The sequence below is a fragment of the Gaeumannomyces tritici genome (assembly GCF_000145635.1).
Source record: "Gaeumannomyces tritici R3-111a-1 unplaced genomic scaffold supercont2.2, whole genome shotgun sequence".
Lineage (NCBI taxonomy): Eukaryota > Fungi > Ascomycota > Sordariomycetes > Magnaporthales > Magnaporthaceae > Gaeumannomyces > Gaeumannomyces tritici.
In genome coordinates, this window is record NW_008804546.1 from 2,675,803 (window position 1) to 2,692,262 (window position 16,460).

The 16,460-nt window shown below is 58.9% G+C and overlaps 5 protein-coding genes across 5 annotated transcripts; 3 read left to right on the forward strand and 2 right to left on the reverse strand.

The window, feature by feature from the left end:
* The first annotated feature begins 1,612 nt into the window (after nucleotides 1-1,612).
* On the forward strand, nucleotides 1,613-5,279 carry GGTG_03426 (hypothetical protein). Its single transcript, XM_009221206.1, has 2 exons — nucleotides 1,613-3,394; nucleotides 3,455-5,279. Exons 1-2 carry the CDS (start codon nucleotides 2,414-2,416, stop codon nucleotides 4,634-4,636), a joined length of 2,163 nt encoding a protein of 720 aa, XP_009219470.1. The 5' UTR covers nucleotides 1,613-2,413; the 3' UTR covers nucleotides 4,637-5,279.
* On the reverse strand, nucleotides 5,245-5,755 carry GGTG_03427 (hypothetical protein). The gene has a single exon (XM_009221207.1). It carries the CDS (start codon nucleotides 5,722-5,724, stop codon nucleotides 5,248-5,250), a length of 477 nt encoding a protein of 158 aa, XP_009219471.1. The 5' UTR covers nucleotides 5,725-5,755; the 3' UTR covers nucleotides 5,245-5,247.
* Nucleotides 5,756-7,126: 1,371 nt separating this feature from the next.
* GGTG_03428 (hypothetical protein) lies at nucleotides 7,127-9,776 on the forward strand. Its single transcript, XM_009221208.1, has 2 exons — nucleotides 7,127-7,560; nucleotides 7,629-9,776. Exons 1-2 carry the CDS (start codon nucleotides 7,489-7,491, stop codon nucleotides 9,342-9,344), a joined length of 1,788 nt encoding a protein of 595 aa, XP_009219472.1. The 5' UTR covers nucleotides 7,127-7,488; the 3' UTR covers nucleotides 9,345-9,776.
* A 174-nt stretch (nucleotides 9,777-9,950) lies between these two features.
* GGTG_03429 (hypothetical protein) lies at nucleotides 9,951-11,155 on the forward strand. Its single transcript, XM_009221209.1, has 3 exons — nucleotides 9,951-10,326; nucleotides 10,398-10,633; nucleotides 10,758-11,155. Exons 2-3 carry the CDS (start codon nucleotides 10,432-10,434, stop codon nucleotides 10,865-10,867), a joined length of 312 nt encoding a protein of 103 aa, XP_009219473.1. The 5' UTR covers nucleotides 9,951-10,326; nucleotides 10,398-10,431; the 3' UTR covers nucleotides 10,868-11,155.
* Nucleotides 11,156-12,552: 1,397 nt separating this feature from the next.
* Nucleotides 12,553-16,075, reverse strand: GGTG_03430 (hypothetical protein). Its single transcript, XM_009221210.1, has one exon. The coding sequence runs from the start codon at nucleotides 15,873-15,875 to the stop codon at nucleotides 14,211-14,213; it is 1,665 nt and encodes a 554-aa protein (XP_009219474.1). The 5' UTR covers nucleotides 15,876-16,075; the 3' UTR covers nucleotides 12,553-14,210.
* Nucleotides 16,076-16,460: the final 385 nt, after the last annotated feature.

Genomic DNA, 16,460 nt, shown 5'->3' on the forward strand with positions numbered 1-16,460 from the left:
AGCAAACCGGCGATGGTCTGGGTTACCCGGGTTCATTCATTGTTGGCGCATCGGCGGATCGGCAGGTGAAGCGTCGGGACATTTCGTTTGTCATCGCCGGGTGATTTTGTTATGTTGCATGCCATCCCTCCGGACTGCCCGTCGATCAGGGAGAAGGCGGCAAATACTTGGGTAGTATCTGTGTAGGTGTACAGCCACATAGGTAGGGAACCTCGTGGCGATAAACTTTCCTATTTCCGACACCACCGAGGCTGTGAGGTACATCGCCTTGTCCCCAAACGCATCAACCACTGTCATGAGAGGGAGAGGGTAGAGTTGGTCGTGTTGGTCGTCTGATGTGTCGCGCTGTCAACGGCGTCCGAAGCCACGCCATCAAGTTTCGAACCGGATGGGGGTCTAACCGTTCATGTTATCCTCCTCCCCTTAATCGAAAAAAAAGAAAAGAAGAAAAAAAGGAAAAAAAAAACCGCTCGGCTCTCAGAACGCCCGAATGTGTGGGCATTATCCCCGACGCCATTCCCCGCCGTTAGTCACCCATTATAAATCCCACAAGGCGCGGCTCACCGATGTCCTTTGTAGGGACAGTTCGAGCGGCTTGACTGTGCGTTTATGCGAATGTCAACTGCCGATGCTCAACCGGCGCAAGGAGCATGCTAGTCGGGTGGGCGGGCGAGCGGGCGGACAGATGGGCTCCGGTCCGACCCGCACGCGTCGAATAAAAAAAAGCGACATCGTGAAGAAAGAAGAAGAGAGATATTTTATTTCGAGACAGATCGACGTCCATCCCCCCTCAGTCGATGGCACATTACGGAGCAGGGGCCCTGGTTTCAGCCACTTTCGAGGTTCACCAGGTAAGGGCTCTGCAGGGGCCCAAAACATAAAACGGTGCAAGCCAGCCGGGCCCCATTGTGTGTGCCTGTGCGGTTGCAAGGGGGCGGAGCCTGCTGGCTGAATCGCGGGACGGGTGGGGGTCCCTCATGGCGGGGCAGTTGCTGCGCTCCAATCGGTTTGCGTCCTTTCAGCAGGCGTGTGGTGGCCCAAGCTCCCTCTACATAAAGAGAGAGAGAGCAGAGGGCTGGACTTTTTCGCTCTGCCCTACACGCGCGCGACATTCGACGCCAATTTGGTTTACGCACATGTGCCCGGGCTCAAGTCGCCCTGTCAATGCTGATATCAAGCCGAAAAAAGGGCGTCGTCTCGGTCATGCAGCCGCGCAAAGGGAACGTCTTTGGATCCGCGGTACCTGTCATCCATCTCGTCTTAGCCCCGGTGTATCTACCCTCCTAAGCCGGTTTAATTCAGCAGGCACATTAGATGAGTAGGGATTGCAGAAGTTCTTTTCACGTAGTGGCTTGATAATAGAGTTACCTCATCCGAAGCCCTTTTTCAGACCATTTGTTGAATTAAACCTGCATGAGAGGGTAGCTTGACGTGATGTGATTGTGACGGCTTGGAGAACAGACTTCGTCGGCCTCCCTCTCCTCTGGGACATGGGGGTTTCGCCGGGTGGGACAGGGGACCCACCCTTGGGATTCACCACATTGATGGATCTTATCTTCCGTGCTTCCTTCCAGGCCAGGACCCCATCTGGCGCGGTCTTGGTGTGTGGGGACCAGGCTGCCTGCTGGTCCCGGCAGCTTTTGTTGAGGGGTTGCACTATCATGGAGTCCAGCATGGCACTTAGCTCGGGTCCAAACAAGCCCAAAGCAACTCCTCGGACGACTCCGTGTGCCAACCGTCCGGGTCATCGTCACCTCTGTTCGGTCTAGCCTGGTTAGGGCTCGGCAGCAGAGGGGCCTTATGTTGCTGTCCCAGCCCACTCCCCGCTGCGCGTGACCAGCCCACGCCATCTCATCTCGTTAGTCCAAGCCTCTTTTTTTTCTTTCCTTTGCCTTTCTCGTCCGTTCTTTTCTCCCCCTCCTCCTGCACGCCATCTCATGCATGTCGACAACGGCGCAGGGTCCGTTCGCACCATCCGGAGCCCTTGAGTCACATTTGCCCTAGGAGATCTGACAAGTCGCCCTCGTCCGTGCGGTGTCTTTATCCATCTCCGATGCGGCTGTAGTCGAGGGTCAGCCCTGTCTTAATATTCCCTTCTTGTCGACCTCCCCCTTGCCGGTCCAAGGTCGCGTCGCCCCTTCTTAATACTACCTAATCTTTTTTTCTTCTTCCATCCCTCTTCTCTAGTTAGCGGTGTTCTTCCTTACACCCCGGCTTTCCTTCCCAGCGCAACTGCTGGACAGAAAAGATTGCCCTGGGCTTCCTTTCTTTTTTCGGCTTTTGTTTCTATTCATAGTCGCTGGTTCGATTATTTCCTTTTGAGCGCATTCATTTTTTCTCCTTTGGTTTTTTTTTTTCTCTTTCGTTTCTCCCGAGATACCCGGTCGACCGGCCTCTCGGTCAACTATACAGGATGGATAGGAATTCTATGTTGGATGCAAGCCTCCGGGCCGCCGAGGTTGTGGCGCGGCTGGAGAAAGAGGAGGCAAAGGATACGGCTATGGAGCAGGAGACCCCACGTGCCGCGGAAGAGGAGGAGAAGCCTATACCGGTAGTAAAGGACGCGTCAAAGGCCGAGAACGAGGCGCCCGAGACAAAGACGGAGACGGAGCCGGCACCGACGGCCGCCGCGGTACCTTCACCAAGCGCGATACCGTCCGAGGCGAGCGAGGAAAAGTCAGAGCTGGCGCCAGCACCCACACCACCACCCACGGCACCTCTACCGCCGGTTCCCACCCACTCCCGTCCGGGAACAGCTAGGAGCGGCGCGTCCACTGCCTCCCTCCCCACGCGACTGCCGCAACTGGCCCCTGTGCGCAGCCTCCCGGCACCCCGCCCTGCGCCGTTGCGAGGGAACCCGGCTACCGTGTCCGAGGCGTCGCTACCACAATCGACGAAGCGCCTGTCCTTCTCCTCGCTGGAGACGAGCAAGCGTCGTATAAAGTTCGGCAAGGGAAAGTACGCCAAGGTCGAGCTGGTGCCGCAGCCCAGCGACGACCCCGACGACCCTTTGAACTGGCCCATGTTGAAGAAGGACTCGACCTTTGGCGCCCTGCTGATGTCGGTTGCGCTGGCCGGCGTCATGAAGACGGCCCTGATTTCCGTCAACGTTCAGCTGGAGCAGACCCTCAACCGGTCCTACACCTCCATCGCCGCTCTGACGGGCATCCCCCTCATCCTTGGCGCCCTGAGCGGCATGGTGGCTCTGATCGCCTCCCGCGTCTGGGGAAAGAGGCCAGTGTATATCGCCGGGATGCTCACCATGTTCCTGGGCTGCATCATTAACACGGCGGCCCCAAATTACGACACCGCCATGGTGGCGCGGGTTTTCCAGGGCATCGGCTGGGGCGTGTTTGACTCCCTGGTGTTGGGGACCATCCATGACGTTTATTTTGTGAGCCAACTCCTCCATCCTTCCTCCGCCTTGAACGCTTCCTTACTGACCGTGTAAAAGGAGCACGAGCGCGGCCTGCGCCTTGCCATTCATCAGATCGTCTCGGTGGGCACGACCTGGGGTGGTCCCATCCTCGGCGGCGTCGCATCCATGAATCCCGGAGGATTCCGAGTTCAGTTCCAGATCCTCTGCGCGTTCCAGGCCATATCGGGCCTCCTGATCGCCTTCGCGGTCCCTGAGACGGTCTATGACCGCGCCTTCGTCTTCCTCAACACGCCATCCACCGCGGGGTCGTACCAGAAGCAGCAGCAGCAGCTCAAGCCCCGCGGCGACATCGACGTCGAGGCCGTGAGGGAGTACCTCGGCGGCATGAAGCCCCACTCGTACAACGCAGTCTGGGTAACCAAGGACCTGCTGCTGCAGGCGCCGCGCGCCATGATCGCGCCGACGACGCTGCTCCTGCTGCTCGTCACATTCCTGCCCTTTTCGGCCCTCTGGGCCGTGGCGGGGACCCTGAGCATGCTGTTCGCCCACCTCCCGTTCGAGCTCACCCCGGTCTCCATCGGCGCGCTCCTGACGGGGCCCTTCCTCCTCGGCGCCGGCACGGTCGCCTTCTTCTCGCTGTCGCCTTGGTGGCGCAGCCGCCAGTCGCTCGCGCCCATGAACGTGCTCGCCGTGGCGTCGGGCTCCTTCCTCGTCTTCGTCTCGCTCCTGGGCGCCGGCCTGCACGCCGAGTCGGCCATGATGGCGCCCATGACGGCCGTGTCGGACATGGGCATGGTCACAGCCGCCGACGCGGCCCAGTCGAGCCCCTTCATGGTCGGCGGCTTCGCCGACCGTATGAGCTTCCCCGGGCTCGGGGTGCTGCTGGCCCTGCTCGGCGCCGGCGTCTACGCCGTCGACGCGGCCGTGCGGCCCATGATCGCCACCTCGACCCAGTTCACGAGCTCCAACATGGGCGTGGCGCTGCGCAACACGGTCGACATGGAGTCCACCCTCGTGATCGCCCGCGCCGCCCTGGCCGGCGTCTTTGTCGTCGCCGCCCCGAGCATGACCTCGGCCTTTGACGCCCTGCGCTCCGCCCTCGTCGGCTTCGGCGTCTCGCAGCTCTGCGTCGCCGGCGCCGTCGGCGCCGTCTGGTGGCTGTGGGGCCAGGAGGTCCTGCTGCTCGACGGCCACGTCATGAAGTGCATCGACCTGAGCTCGGTCAGGAGGACAGGCAGCTTCTTCGACACGGACTGATCCCATTCCCATTTGTTAAACTGTATTTATTTTTCTACATTCTTTTCTTATGCCTCCATGGCAAATGACACAGCTTCTCGTAGCGTTCCCTCTCTTTCCTTTGTCAGCCTACTTTCGCAGGATTCTTGTACCTTCATTTCTACAGTGCCCAGGTCAGTTTATCGGTGGGTGAGATACCCGTGACTTTCTTTAATTGTCTTTTTGTTTAATATTTATTACGATTGATACCACAGACGGAGGACTGCGCAAAGTAAGCGGCGAGGAGGCTGGGGATACCCCTAGACGCATAGTCAGAAGTAGATGCATTTCTCGGGCCCAAGGCGCGCGAAAGGGAGCTGCTCATATAGGTCCCACGACCGTCAACGATGGCTCCCATGACAAGGTTTATTCCGAATCTTTCAGCTCGAACAATCGTTTTCTGTTATTAAGACATCGAGATCATTGCGTCCAGTTATATCGGGCCAGGTCCAGGCAGACCGGAGAACATGGGTGGGCAAAGAGAGGGTACCTGCGCATATACCTACATACGCGAAGCGCAAACAACGAGTGTGCTGGAACAAACAACAGCTGCCGTGATTAATGTTTCCCCATCCGTGCCATCAAGAAGTATCTCATTCTGTCGAGAAAATGACCCGCACTCTAGCCCCTCGTCTTGCAAGCAGTGCCCTCGTCTTGGTATGCTTCTTGCGGTGTTCCTTGAACGCGGTCGGCACCCCATCCCAGAACTCCCGGTCGGGCATTGTCTTTGCGAGCAGCGGCACGCACTCTCTCAGAGGCCGCCCCTTGCATTTCTCCAAGCGCTCGTCTCGGAGGGCGCAGTGGCACATGAACAGCATGATGCACTTCTCCCCAGGGTCGGATCCGTGCGCCAGGAGAAGGTTGATCAACTCCAGACGGACGCGAAGAAATTCCTTCTGCCTCTTCTCATGGCCCTTCCAAGGGGGCATGAGCGGCTGGCTCACCAGTCCTTTGCGGGGCATTCTGCTCAATGGCCGCGCCCTGGGGCTTGTCCTGATTCTGCCGTTGTAGGTGAGGGCGAAGTCGCGCGAGTTGCTGCTGTCAGCCTCCAGACTGTAGTAGCCCATCATTGGCGGCAGGGCCGACACTGGCGTCAGGCACCATGCATCTTAAGGTGATTCGAGAACCCCCCCGCAATGATAGCTGCGTCCTGCGGCAACCTCGTCCAATAATAGTCATGAATCGGACTCCAGGTGGGCATGACGGCAGACGAAGGTCGAGAATGGAGGATTGAATCAGCAAAAAGACCTGGTGTTGAGGCCTAAATCTTGATCTAGACAAGCGCCAAACTGTCTAAGTGAACATTTGACAGGAACGTCTCGACGGCGACGACGAGATAGGTGAGGCGAGGTTATGGGTGCCACGGACTGGCCCCAGAGTCGTTCGAGGGAAAGAGGTTCCTCTCCCGCTTAGGCTTCACCTATCAGAGCCCGGGCTCCCATGTTCGTCCCATGTTGCAGCGCGGAGGAAAAAGAACTAGAGCGCCTGTACACGTAGCACGGCCGTCGTCTCGGGTGTAACCAGCCAGCGTTAAACGACCAAGAAGGCGCTGTTGTCCGCCGGCCGTCTATCGGAGCGCCATCGCGTTTGCTGCTGAGTTTACGTTATGCACCCATCCATAATCTCAATTCTTCGTTCTTCTTCGTCTCCCGCCCGCAGTTGATATCTCACACCCCCCCTGTGTCTCCATGCACCTTTCCGTGACACGTTGGCAGTGATGTCTCTATCCGGGCGGGCAGCCCCAGCCCATGTTTTGCGAGGAAGGGTTGTTGTTGTTGAGATAGGTATCTAGTTATGCTTCTTTCCCCTTCCTTTCCGGTCACCTGCTCCTCACCATGTGCACCCACCGTCCTGCGGCCGAGCTAGAACTCATGCGTTGGGCTCGGTGGGGAGGCAGCCAGGCGCCACATCGAAAGTCAAGACAGACATGAAGGAGGCGGTTCCTGATGTCAAATAGGTAAGCTGGCTTGTGGAACTTGCGTGCTTGCATGGCTGGTTGCGGTCTGTATTTTGAGCCATCCACGATGGAGCCAAGAACTTTGGTTTCTCCGTTCCATCTGTGCGCATCATTTCGTCCGCATTCGCATTCGCTTTATGATGGGCCCTGCAGTAGCGGCTTGCGGGGGTAGCATCAATTCTGCCCCGCTCAAACTCGCCAGCGGACGCCACCTCGCCTTTTCCCAGCACCAATGTGACATCGGTGATGATGGGTTTGGGCCGCAAGACCTGGCGCAAGTGTTATCGACACACTCATGTGCTCGCCTTCCCTGCAGAGCTCAGCTCAGCTCGCTAATTCTGCGGGTTCGGGGGAACATTCGGCTCCGTCTGGCCACACGCGTTCCTCTCCATCCCCATCCCCTCGCAACGGGCCGTCCACCGCGTTCGACATTTAAACGAGTGCGAACACACCCTGGCGACATAGTGCGACCCCGAAAGGTCTGTCACTGGGTAGCGCTGGTTCGCCTCGCTAAAGGCCGGGGGGGGGGGGGGGGCTTGCGTGAGGCCCGTTGCCCTTGGCCCGGCTGCATGTTTGGGTGCCAAGGCGACACGGCCATCAGCCCACCTGGTTCACGGCAGGTCCCTTTGCGCCTTATTTTCCCCAGCTCCGATGCGGCCGGCCGTGTCTCTCTAGCTTTTGCTATCATCGCCAAGGAGCGTAACAGGGACAGACATGTATAAATGACCTTGCACACCGCATCTATCTGCTCCTGGGCGAGCGGTTTGCTGTCGTGATTGTTTCTCTGCTCTGGAGCTGTCTACATTACTCTATAGTTACTCCTCTATACCCGTTACCCTAAAGCTTGGTTTATCTTTATCGCTGTGCACCTTTTCCAATGGGTGACACTCCATCTTCGACCCCCGCTGCTCTGCCGTCACACCACGGGGACTGGCCAAACACACAGGGGGTGAGTACCTACCTCGCTTGATCTTCTCTAGAGTCTGGACTAATAACCAAGAAACCTTGCCCTGGTAGTTTGATGTTCGCCACCAGGAGCTAACCCCGACAGACCTCGAGGTCGTCGGCGAGATCCCGGCCTACGTAGCAGGCGTTCTATTCCGTAATGGCCTCGGCCCGCGCGAGGTCGAGCTGTCGGCCGACGGCTCAGTCTCGTACAGGGTCAGCCACTGGTTCGACTCTTTCTCCCAGGTCCACCGCTTCCAAATCCACCCGCCGACCCCGGACCACCCGGCAGTCCGGGTCACGCACAACTCCCGGCTTACGAGCGACGGTGTCATCGAGCGGCTGCGACGGACCGGGTACATGGCAGACTTCACCTTTGGCGCCAAGCGGGACCCGTGCCTTTCGCTTTTCCAGAAGGTCCAGTCCGTGTTCACGCCGCTCGTCCGGTCAAGGCCCGACCTGGCACCAAACGCCGCCAACGTCTCCGTTTCGCTGTCGCCCAACTTCCCCGGCCTCTCGAGGACGGGCGAGCGGCAGGAGACGGAGGAGGTGGCCCCGGCATCCAGGGGGAGGCGGCCCGTGGCAAACCTTGCCAACAAGACGGACTCGGCCACGATGCAGATGCTCGACCCAGAGACCCTGGAGCCTACCGGCCTGGTCCGGCAGCGCTCCCTGCACCCTTCCCTGACGGGGCCCCTGAGCGCCGCCCACGCCTGCCGGGACCCCGACACCGGCGACGTGTTCAACTACAACCTGGACCTGGGGCCCGACGTGTGGCGCGTCTTCACCGTGTCGGCGGCCACGGGGCGGACGTCGGTGCTGGCCACCATCAAGCACACGGGCGCCTACGTGCACTCGCTGTTCCTGACGGAGCGCTACGTCGTCCTGTGCGTCTGGAACTCCTTCTTCTTCGCCGGCGGCACCCCGATGTTGTGGAGGCGCAATTTCGTCGACGCCTTTGCCGAGTACAACCCAGGCCGGCCGGCGCGGTGGTTCGTGGTCGACCGGCGGCCCGGCGGCAAGGGCTTGGTGGCCTCGTACGACTCGGAGCCCTTCTTCGCCTTCCACAGCATCAACGCCTACGAAGAGCCGAGCGGCGGTGGCGGGGAGGGGGAGGTGGACATTGTGGCCGATATATACGTGTACGAAAACCTCGACATAATCAAGCGTTTCTACATCGACAACCTGATGTCCGACTCGCCGGCTGCAAAAGCCTACTTTGGCGCCTCCGAGAAGGGGCCCAGCACGGCCGAAAACCCCATCCAGAGGGGTGTGCTTCGGCGCTTTCGCCTGGCTGGTGTGCCACCGCTGCCGCCTCTGGACAAGTCAAGCGACCACGCTAACCGGGCCCAAACCCCACAGCCTCCCGCAGAAGCAGCAAAAAAGGCGACAGTCGAACATCGCGGCACCCCCGGCTTGGGGCCCGAGCTCCCGAGCATCAACGGTGCATTTACGGGGCGGCGGCACCGGTTCGTTTACGGCGTCACTTTTACCGGCCTCAGCACGTTCCTAGACGGGCTGGTCAAGCATGATATGGACACGGGCGAGACACTCCAGTGGTGCCGCCACGGCCAGACGGCGGGCGAGCCCCTGTTTGTCGCGGACCCGGAGCGGGCCGGCGGCGACGACGCCGAGGACGCAGGCGCTCTACTTTCCGTCGTGCTGGACGGGACCAGGGGTAAGAGCTACCTGCTCGTCCTCGACGCTAAAACCATGCGGGAGGTTGGCCGGGCCAACGTCGACGGGGTCGTGGGTTTTGGGTTCCACGGTGTTCACGTTGCTGCATGATCGTTTCCTTGCCGTGATATCCCTTCTCCGCTTCTCTTTTGGTCTTCCCTCTGCGAATTTACTTGTTTTGAGTATGTAATGTGCCATTTGGTCTTGTGATTTTTGCTTATATCCGACGGACTCAACCTGCTTCAGGCTACGTATTTCTCAAGCGAACACTTAGTATTTGATCATTCTCATTCAGCAGCACATTCGCAGACCTGTCATAGTGGACCCAACTTTAGCGCATTACTTCTCACGATAACTTCGAATCTGTTGGTCACGCGACCTGAAGCCCCAGCGCCAAGTTAGCTCAACTAGCATAGAGGCCGTTTATTGGCACTATCACGGAATTAGATGGCGCTAAGGAATGGCGTATTCTCTTCATTATGCCATTAACTTGGGACGACATGAACGGTCAGCATGGAGCTCTCAGCTAAACCACCGATTTCCTATCATCCTTCCGTTTCCGTCACCATGACGAGACGACTCCAAGTAGATATGGTGATAGAGGATAGGACTACCTCGCAGCATCGCCTCGCACGTGACGGCTCCTTCGCGTCATGTGGCTTTCCATCCAATTCCAAAGACGGTCCGGCTCGACGCCACACCCTCAGTGTGGTGCAATGACATCACCACTAAGTGCCTGGACAATGGAAGGGGGGACGACAAACCTGCTGGAGCAGGTGAGACCGAGCACGCTTGCACGCATAATGGGCATTCGACGCCTGCCGGATCGCGGTTGCTAGGACGGGCACGCGCCGCATGCGTCACAGGCAGAAGGCGCCGTCGTCTTAAAACGACGGCAGAGCCCAGCAGAAGAAGAACCAGGGTGCCGTGCTTCTTCCATTCTGCCCTGTCCACTGCCATTCCATACTCGAGACACCGACGCAGAAGTTATCGCAACGCCTGTATTCATTCGCCCGTGAGCCGCAAAAAAGAACGCGAATCGAACAAGCTCAATCAATACCAACTGGATTGTCTGCCAAGCTCTCCATATCTCGTCAGTAAGAAGCAGAACAACACCTCAAGGAAAGCTACGCCACTGACAAGCACCGAGCCGAGGCTAGGCAGATTCCCAAGATCAAACCAAGCAACACCTGCAACCATGTCGCACTTCTTCGCCGCCATCGAGGACCTCCTCAAGAGCTTCGGAAACCTGTTCGCCAGCGTCTTCAGCACTATCTCCAACGTCGTCACGGGCTTCTTCACCATGGTCGCCCACCTGCTCACGTCTTTTGTCGACCTCGTCACCGGCACCTTCAAGGGCCTCGTCGAGATGATTGGCGGGCTGGGCAGGTTCGTCGCAGGTGAGCATCTCCAAGTCGCCCTTTCCATTTTGAGTTCAGCTTGCTGTGCTCTCTTTTTGTCCCTACACACACACAGCCGAGACAAGTGCTCTGATAGCTGACGGTCGCGCACGCGTTGTCGTAGGAAATCTTGTTCTTTTCGGTGTTCTCGCCGTCGGCCTCGTCGCGTACCAGCGCTTTGTCGTGCAGGGAGGACAGCCCAAGCCCATCACGCAGGCCAAGAAGACAACCTGAGAGATAGAACTAGAAGAGAGGCTGGAGGGTTAGTTTTATTTGCAGACCATGCTTTCTAGCTGAGCTCAGGCTGTTTAAGCACCATACTTTTGGCCCTTGTCTTTGCTCCGCTGTCTGCTGTCCACGCTAGAGATGATCCCAAAGTGAAATTCCACTCTTCCACCTTTGTTGCTCTCTTTAAATTCGCGTCGTTGACTTTTTTATGGAAACGGTTATACCCGCCTTTGGCACACATGGAGGCTAGTTTAGCACACCCTAATACGCACAGAACCCACGCTTTGCGAGCCCATCTGCTGGATGGATTCAATTGTTGCCCCAGTAATATTCATGTCCTTCCAGTCATACGTGCAACTTTCTAGCTCAGAGAGACTCTGGAGCCAGCTACATGAGTGATGGCAAGAATTATCCAAGGAGTTTGATACCTGACTACCTCCTTGTACCCCCTTGAAGCTGCCGACGGAGCTTGATGATGCTACCGTTCCTCGAACTGGTTCTGGAAGCGAATCTCGACTGCTAATGCTCGTTACCATGGTCGGGGAATTCCAGGCACGGGTGAGGGAATGGGTGACGGAGGGGGCCAATTAATCTGTGGTTAAATTGCCGTTTAATTGGTGTTCTGAGGCTGCCCGTTTAAATGCACGTTTCTGTTCTGGCACGCGTGCGAACGCACAGCTGTCCGTTCCTGGCCGAGCGGAAGGGCGTTGAACGAAAATGCCAGAAGGGGCCAAGGTCTTAATAGTGTCTGATATGGCATTATACAAGCCCGCTGGCGCCACCCGGGCTTTTCCAGAGAGCGCTTCCCAGCGCAGGCGTAGTTCAATGGGGCAAGCCATAATCCTTACTAAAAAGCCAACGGATTGGAAGAGCCGAACGTCTTGCTTGGGATCTCGTGAGGGCACATGTGAGGGGGCGCAACACACCCCTGAGCAGGAGACCGTTGGTATATTTTTAGAAACCAACATCCCGCAGCTCGACCACGTTCCATATTTCTTTTTGATCTGGCTCATTGCAACGTCAATCTAAGTCCGCTCGACCGACCTGGCCTGTGGCCCGTGAGGCCGGTACCTCCCCGCCCTCAAGGCCGGCGTGATGTCCATGGGTGGAATGCGCTGTGGTCCTTGACCCGCTGCGGGTGTGATGCATCATCAATCTAGCTGGCATTAAGCGTGGGTTACAGGTTTGTGCCGCCCGCAAGGTGACGTGCGTGGTTGGATATGTCGGCTTGCTAGAGTCGGGCTCGGTGACGGCTGGAAACCGCCATAGAAATATCTTGTCGTGTAGCTAGCAGCACTATGTATACAATCACGAAATCACCTAGGGCGCCCGATCAAGAAGCCTTTTGCCCCCAGTCTGGGAACGGACAAAAGGACGTTCTCCGGGGCCTTCCGCCCGTAACAGACACCCGCCAAACATGGATATATACCACCCACCCTCCCTCCCCAAGATGGCCAGGCTTGCGGACAGGTGGGTGGGTGTGCATGCACACCGTGACACCGTCCCAAATTTAAAGCACCGGTCCGCTCAACGCCCGGCCGGAAAATTCTGGGGCCACTCCATGCCGAGACCGTCTCATCTTCTGCCGGCCTCTCCCCTTGGGGCTGGATGGCAATATGAAGACGTAGCATTTTACCCCCATCCCTCCTTCCGGACCTTGAAATGCCTGCTTGGAGCCTCCTGCAGGTGTGCTTCGTCTGGCCCACACACCTCTCAGCCCGCTAGGCCTAGTCTGCGTCGCTTCCATCTAGCCTTTGGTTGCTTCATCACGCAGAATCAGTGTCCTATTGCAGATACCTGATAAGCCGGGAGCTCCGGGAAGCCGAGAAAGCGAGAACCGCGGTATCCCAAAGCGGAAGAATCTAGGGTCGTCTCCCCCCTGTCTGGCTGCGCTCTTTCCCATCAATACCACCCTCCTCCTACAGCCAAGGCTCAGCTCCATACTCTAACGGCCAGCATCGGCGCTCACAACCCCATCGGCGTCTTGACAAAAAGTCCTTGTGATAAGCTCCCCTGTCTTGTCTACCCTAGATATGCTGGACCAACTCGATCTAGCCTAGGTCTCCACACCAAGGCCAAAGAGGACCGCAAATAGCAACTATCGAACCGTCGTCGTTATTATAAGAAGGGCCGCTCTTCCCTCGCCCGGGTGGGAACACATCATAGCCGAGCCGATCAACCCCTTCCGCCAAAAGAGATCGCCCACCGCAGCGGGGCGAGGATCACCAGCCTGCCGCTCCATCGACACACCCGAATACTAGAAAAACACAAGGTCACGGGGAGCTCGCCGATCGCTCGGCTGCTAGTTGCAATACGCTTTCGGTTGCAGCCGCACCATCAAGTCTGCAGGTCCCCCCTACCCAAAGCGTCCCAGTGGACATCACACATCCCTCGGCACCGCGGTGTGGCGCCCTGTACCGACGATCATCCGTTGTGCAAAGGCAGAAAGCCACAAGCGCAGAGCCTCTTGGTCTTGGTCGGCGAGTTATCACAAGATGAAGGTCAGCACCACTCTTCCGCTATCCCCTAAAAACAGCCCTTGACGTCCAACCTAACAAGTCCCGTCACCACCACCCACCAGGTCGCCACGTCACAAACCATCATTGGCGGCGCGCTGCTGTCCCTCCTGCCCGCGCTATCCTCGGCGTCCCCGCTGCCGCCGCAAGACGCCACGGGGGACGCGCTCTCGTCGCCGCCCCCGATGTGGAACATCCGGTGCCCGCGCGACATACAGGACTACTGCACGCCCGACAATCGGCTCTTCTACTGCACCGTCAACGGCGAGCTCCGGAACCAGCTGAGCGCGTCGTGCGCGGCCTGCGTGTGCAGGGACGGCTCTGGTGGGCGGCCATAGAGGGCTATTACCGTCGGACGTTTGAGGCTGGCAGCTCCAGAGGAACAGGAAAAGAAGATGCAATTTCTTTCGTCGGCTATGCGGGACGAAACGGGTGTGTCCCTCTTTGCGCTTCTTCTTGAAGTGCAAACGGATGGTGCGATGGCTGGATTGACATGGAGACCCGCTGGAGATATTTCAGATTTGGTTCGCTGTCTGGAGAACAGACGAGCATGAGCCCGGCGTGATGATATCTCATCTTGTAGTATAGTCTCAATACAAAGACTTGATTCATTGAGATTCCACATTCGTAAATCCAATTTTTTTTCTTTCGCATCCTTCCAGGTTCGCTCAAGCTGAAGCTCCAGGACGATAGGGTATCTACATATCGACACTCTTGAGAAATGCCCATAAAGACGTAAAGGAGAAAAACAAGCAAATGACAAGGTCATGTTCACATTCAAACTTGAAACATGACCCCAAAATAGAGTCACATAATTTCAGGAATGCAGCAGCCTACAGCTTGGCAGGCAGCTTCACGCCCGCGTCCTCTGCCACCATCTCGGCGCAGCGCTCGGCGATGCCCATGACAGTCAGCATGGGGTTGATGGACGGGATGGTGGGGAAGACGCCGGCGTCGGCGATGCGGACGCCCCGCAGCCCGCGCAGCCTGAGGCGCGAGTCGACGACGGCGAGCGGGTCCGACTCGACGTCGCCCATGCGCGTGGTGCCCGCCGGGTGGTAGACGGTGTGTGCGGCTCGGCGGGCGTACTCGCTGATCTCCTCGTCCGTCTGGACCGCGGGGCCCGGGGCGACCTCGCGCTTGATCCAGCCTTTAAAGGGCTCCTGCTCGGCCACCTTGCGGGCGGCGCGGATGCCGTAGACGAGGGTGGCGGCGTCGTAGCCGTCCGGGTCGGTGAAGTAGCGGAAGTCGAGGGCGGGCTTGACCTTGGGGTCGGGCGATGTCAGGTACAGGCGGCCGCGGGAGCGGGGGCGGGGGATGTTGGGGGTCATGCAGAAGGCGTAGCCGTCGGCGGGCACGTCGCAGCCCAGGCGGGCCGTGTTGAGGGCGAAGGGGATCTGGTAGCAGTGCATCATGACGTCGGCCACGGCGCCGTCGGGCAGGGCGCGCGGGTTGGTCGGGGTGGCGCCGCTGCGGGCGGCGGCGTCGGGCGCCTCGCGGCGCAGGAAGATGCCCGCGTCCGAGTCCATGGTGGTCTGGTTCTTGGGCACGGGCCGGCCGAGCTCCCACATGATGATGGACTCGGGGTGGTCGACCAGGTTCTCGCCCACGCCCGCCACGTCGCGGACGACGGGGATGCCGAGCCCCGAGAGCTGGTCCTTGGGGCCCAGGCCCGAGAGCAGCAGCAGGCGTGGGGTGTCGACGGCGCCGGCGCACAGGATGGTCTCGGCGCCGGCCTCGACGACGCGCTTGCTGCCGTCGCGCAGGGTCAGGCTCACTCCCGTGACGGCGTCGCCGGCCACGTTGACGCGGTCGACCCAGGCGTTGGTCAGGATGGTCAGGTTCGGGCGGGACTCCTCGCCGCGCAGGATGGGGTGGATGTAGGCGACCGAGGCGCTGGAGCGGCGGCCGTCGTCCGGGTTGTAGCTGATGTTGAAGAAGCCGACGCCCTGGGTGAGGGCGCCCGCCTCGGCGATGTCCTTGTTGAAGTTGTCGATGATGGGCACGTCCAGGGCGCCGCTGCAGGCCTTGACCCAGTCCTGGCACAGCTGGTTGCGGTGACGGGCGTGGACGGGCTGGACCGTGTTGCGCAGCTTGCCCATGAGGCGCATCAGCGTGGCGTGGTCCCAGCCGCGTACGCCAAAGGACTCCCAGATCTTCATGTCGTACTCAAAGGGGCGGAAGGAGATGAGGGTGTTGTGGGACGAGCAGCCGCCCAGGACCTTTGCGCGCGAGTGGCGGATGTGCGAGTTGCCCATGGGCTGCTCCGTTGTTGGATAGTCGTAGTCCAGCTCGCCGCCCAGGAGCGCCAGCCACTGGTCCAGCTTGAGGACGCGGTCGTCCATGAAGTCGCTGGGGCCGCCCTCGATCACCAGGATCTTCTTCTCGGGCAGGTACTCGGCCAGCCGGGATGCGATGATGCATCCGGCGGTGCCGCCGCCCACGACGACATAGTCAAAGCGATCACGGGCGGACTCGGGGATGTAGGTGGTCGTCATGGTGCTTGTGCTTGATGACGCAGCTGGTAGTGGTGAAGATGAGCAGGGTAGTTTCCTCTAGGCTGTCAGCATCGGAGGAGGGCGTATATGGGAAAGGCGTGAGAGAGGCAAGATGAGAGGAAAGAAAACAAGAAAAAAACAAGAAAAAAAGAGCGAGACACCAGAGAAGAAAGCCGGGAAATCTAAAGAGGGCAAAGAAGAGACGAAAAAGGCATGCCGTAAAGCCCAGGCCGAGGAGCGTTTCCGGCACGCATCGGCAGCCGAGCAGTCGGAGCAGGGCCGACCAACGGGAAAGTGGGTGCATCATTGGTCGTGTGTGCTGTGGGGTAAGCTCAGCCCAGGGGTCCTATCTGCAGCCTACATGTAGCCTATACTGTGGTACTACACAGTACTGCACTCCACGAGGTTGGTAGGCCAAGATCCGGGATGTTCAGTGATCGGTGAGACGGCGCGGCGGGTCTAATTCCTCGATGGGACAACTGCATGCACTAGACCGAGTCGCATCCCTGCCCACGTTCCTGCCCCACTTGGTCAATTACTTGGTCATGTGTGGTCGGTGTTGGGGTCATGTTGGTGGCAGCCTGG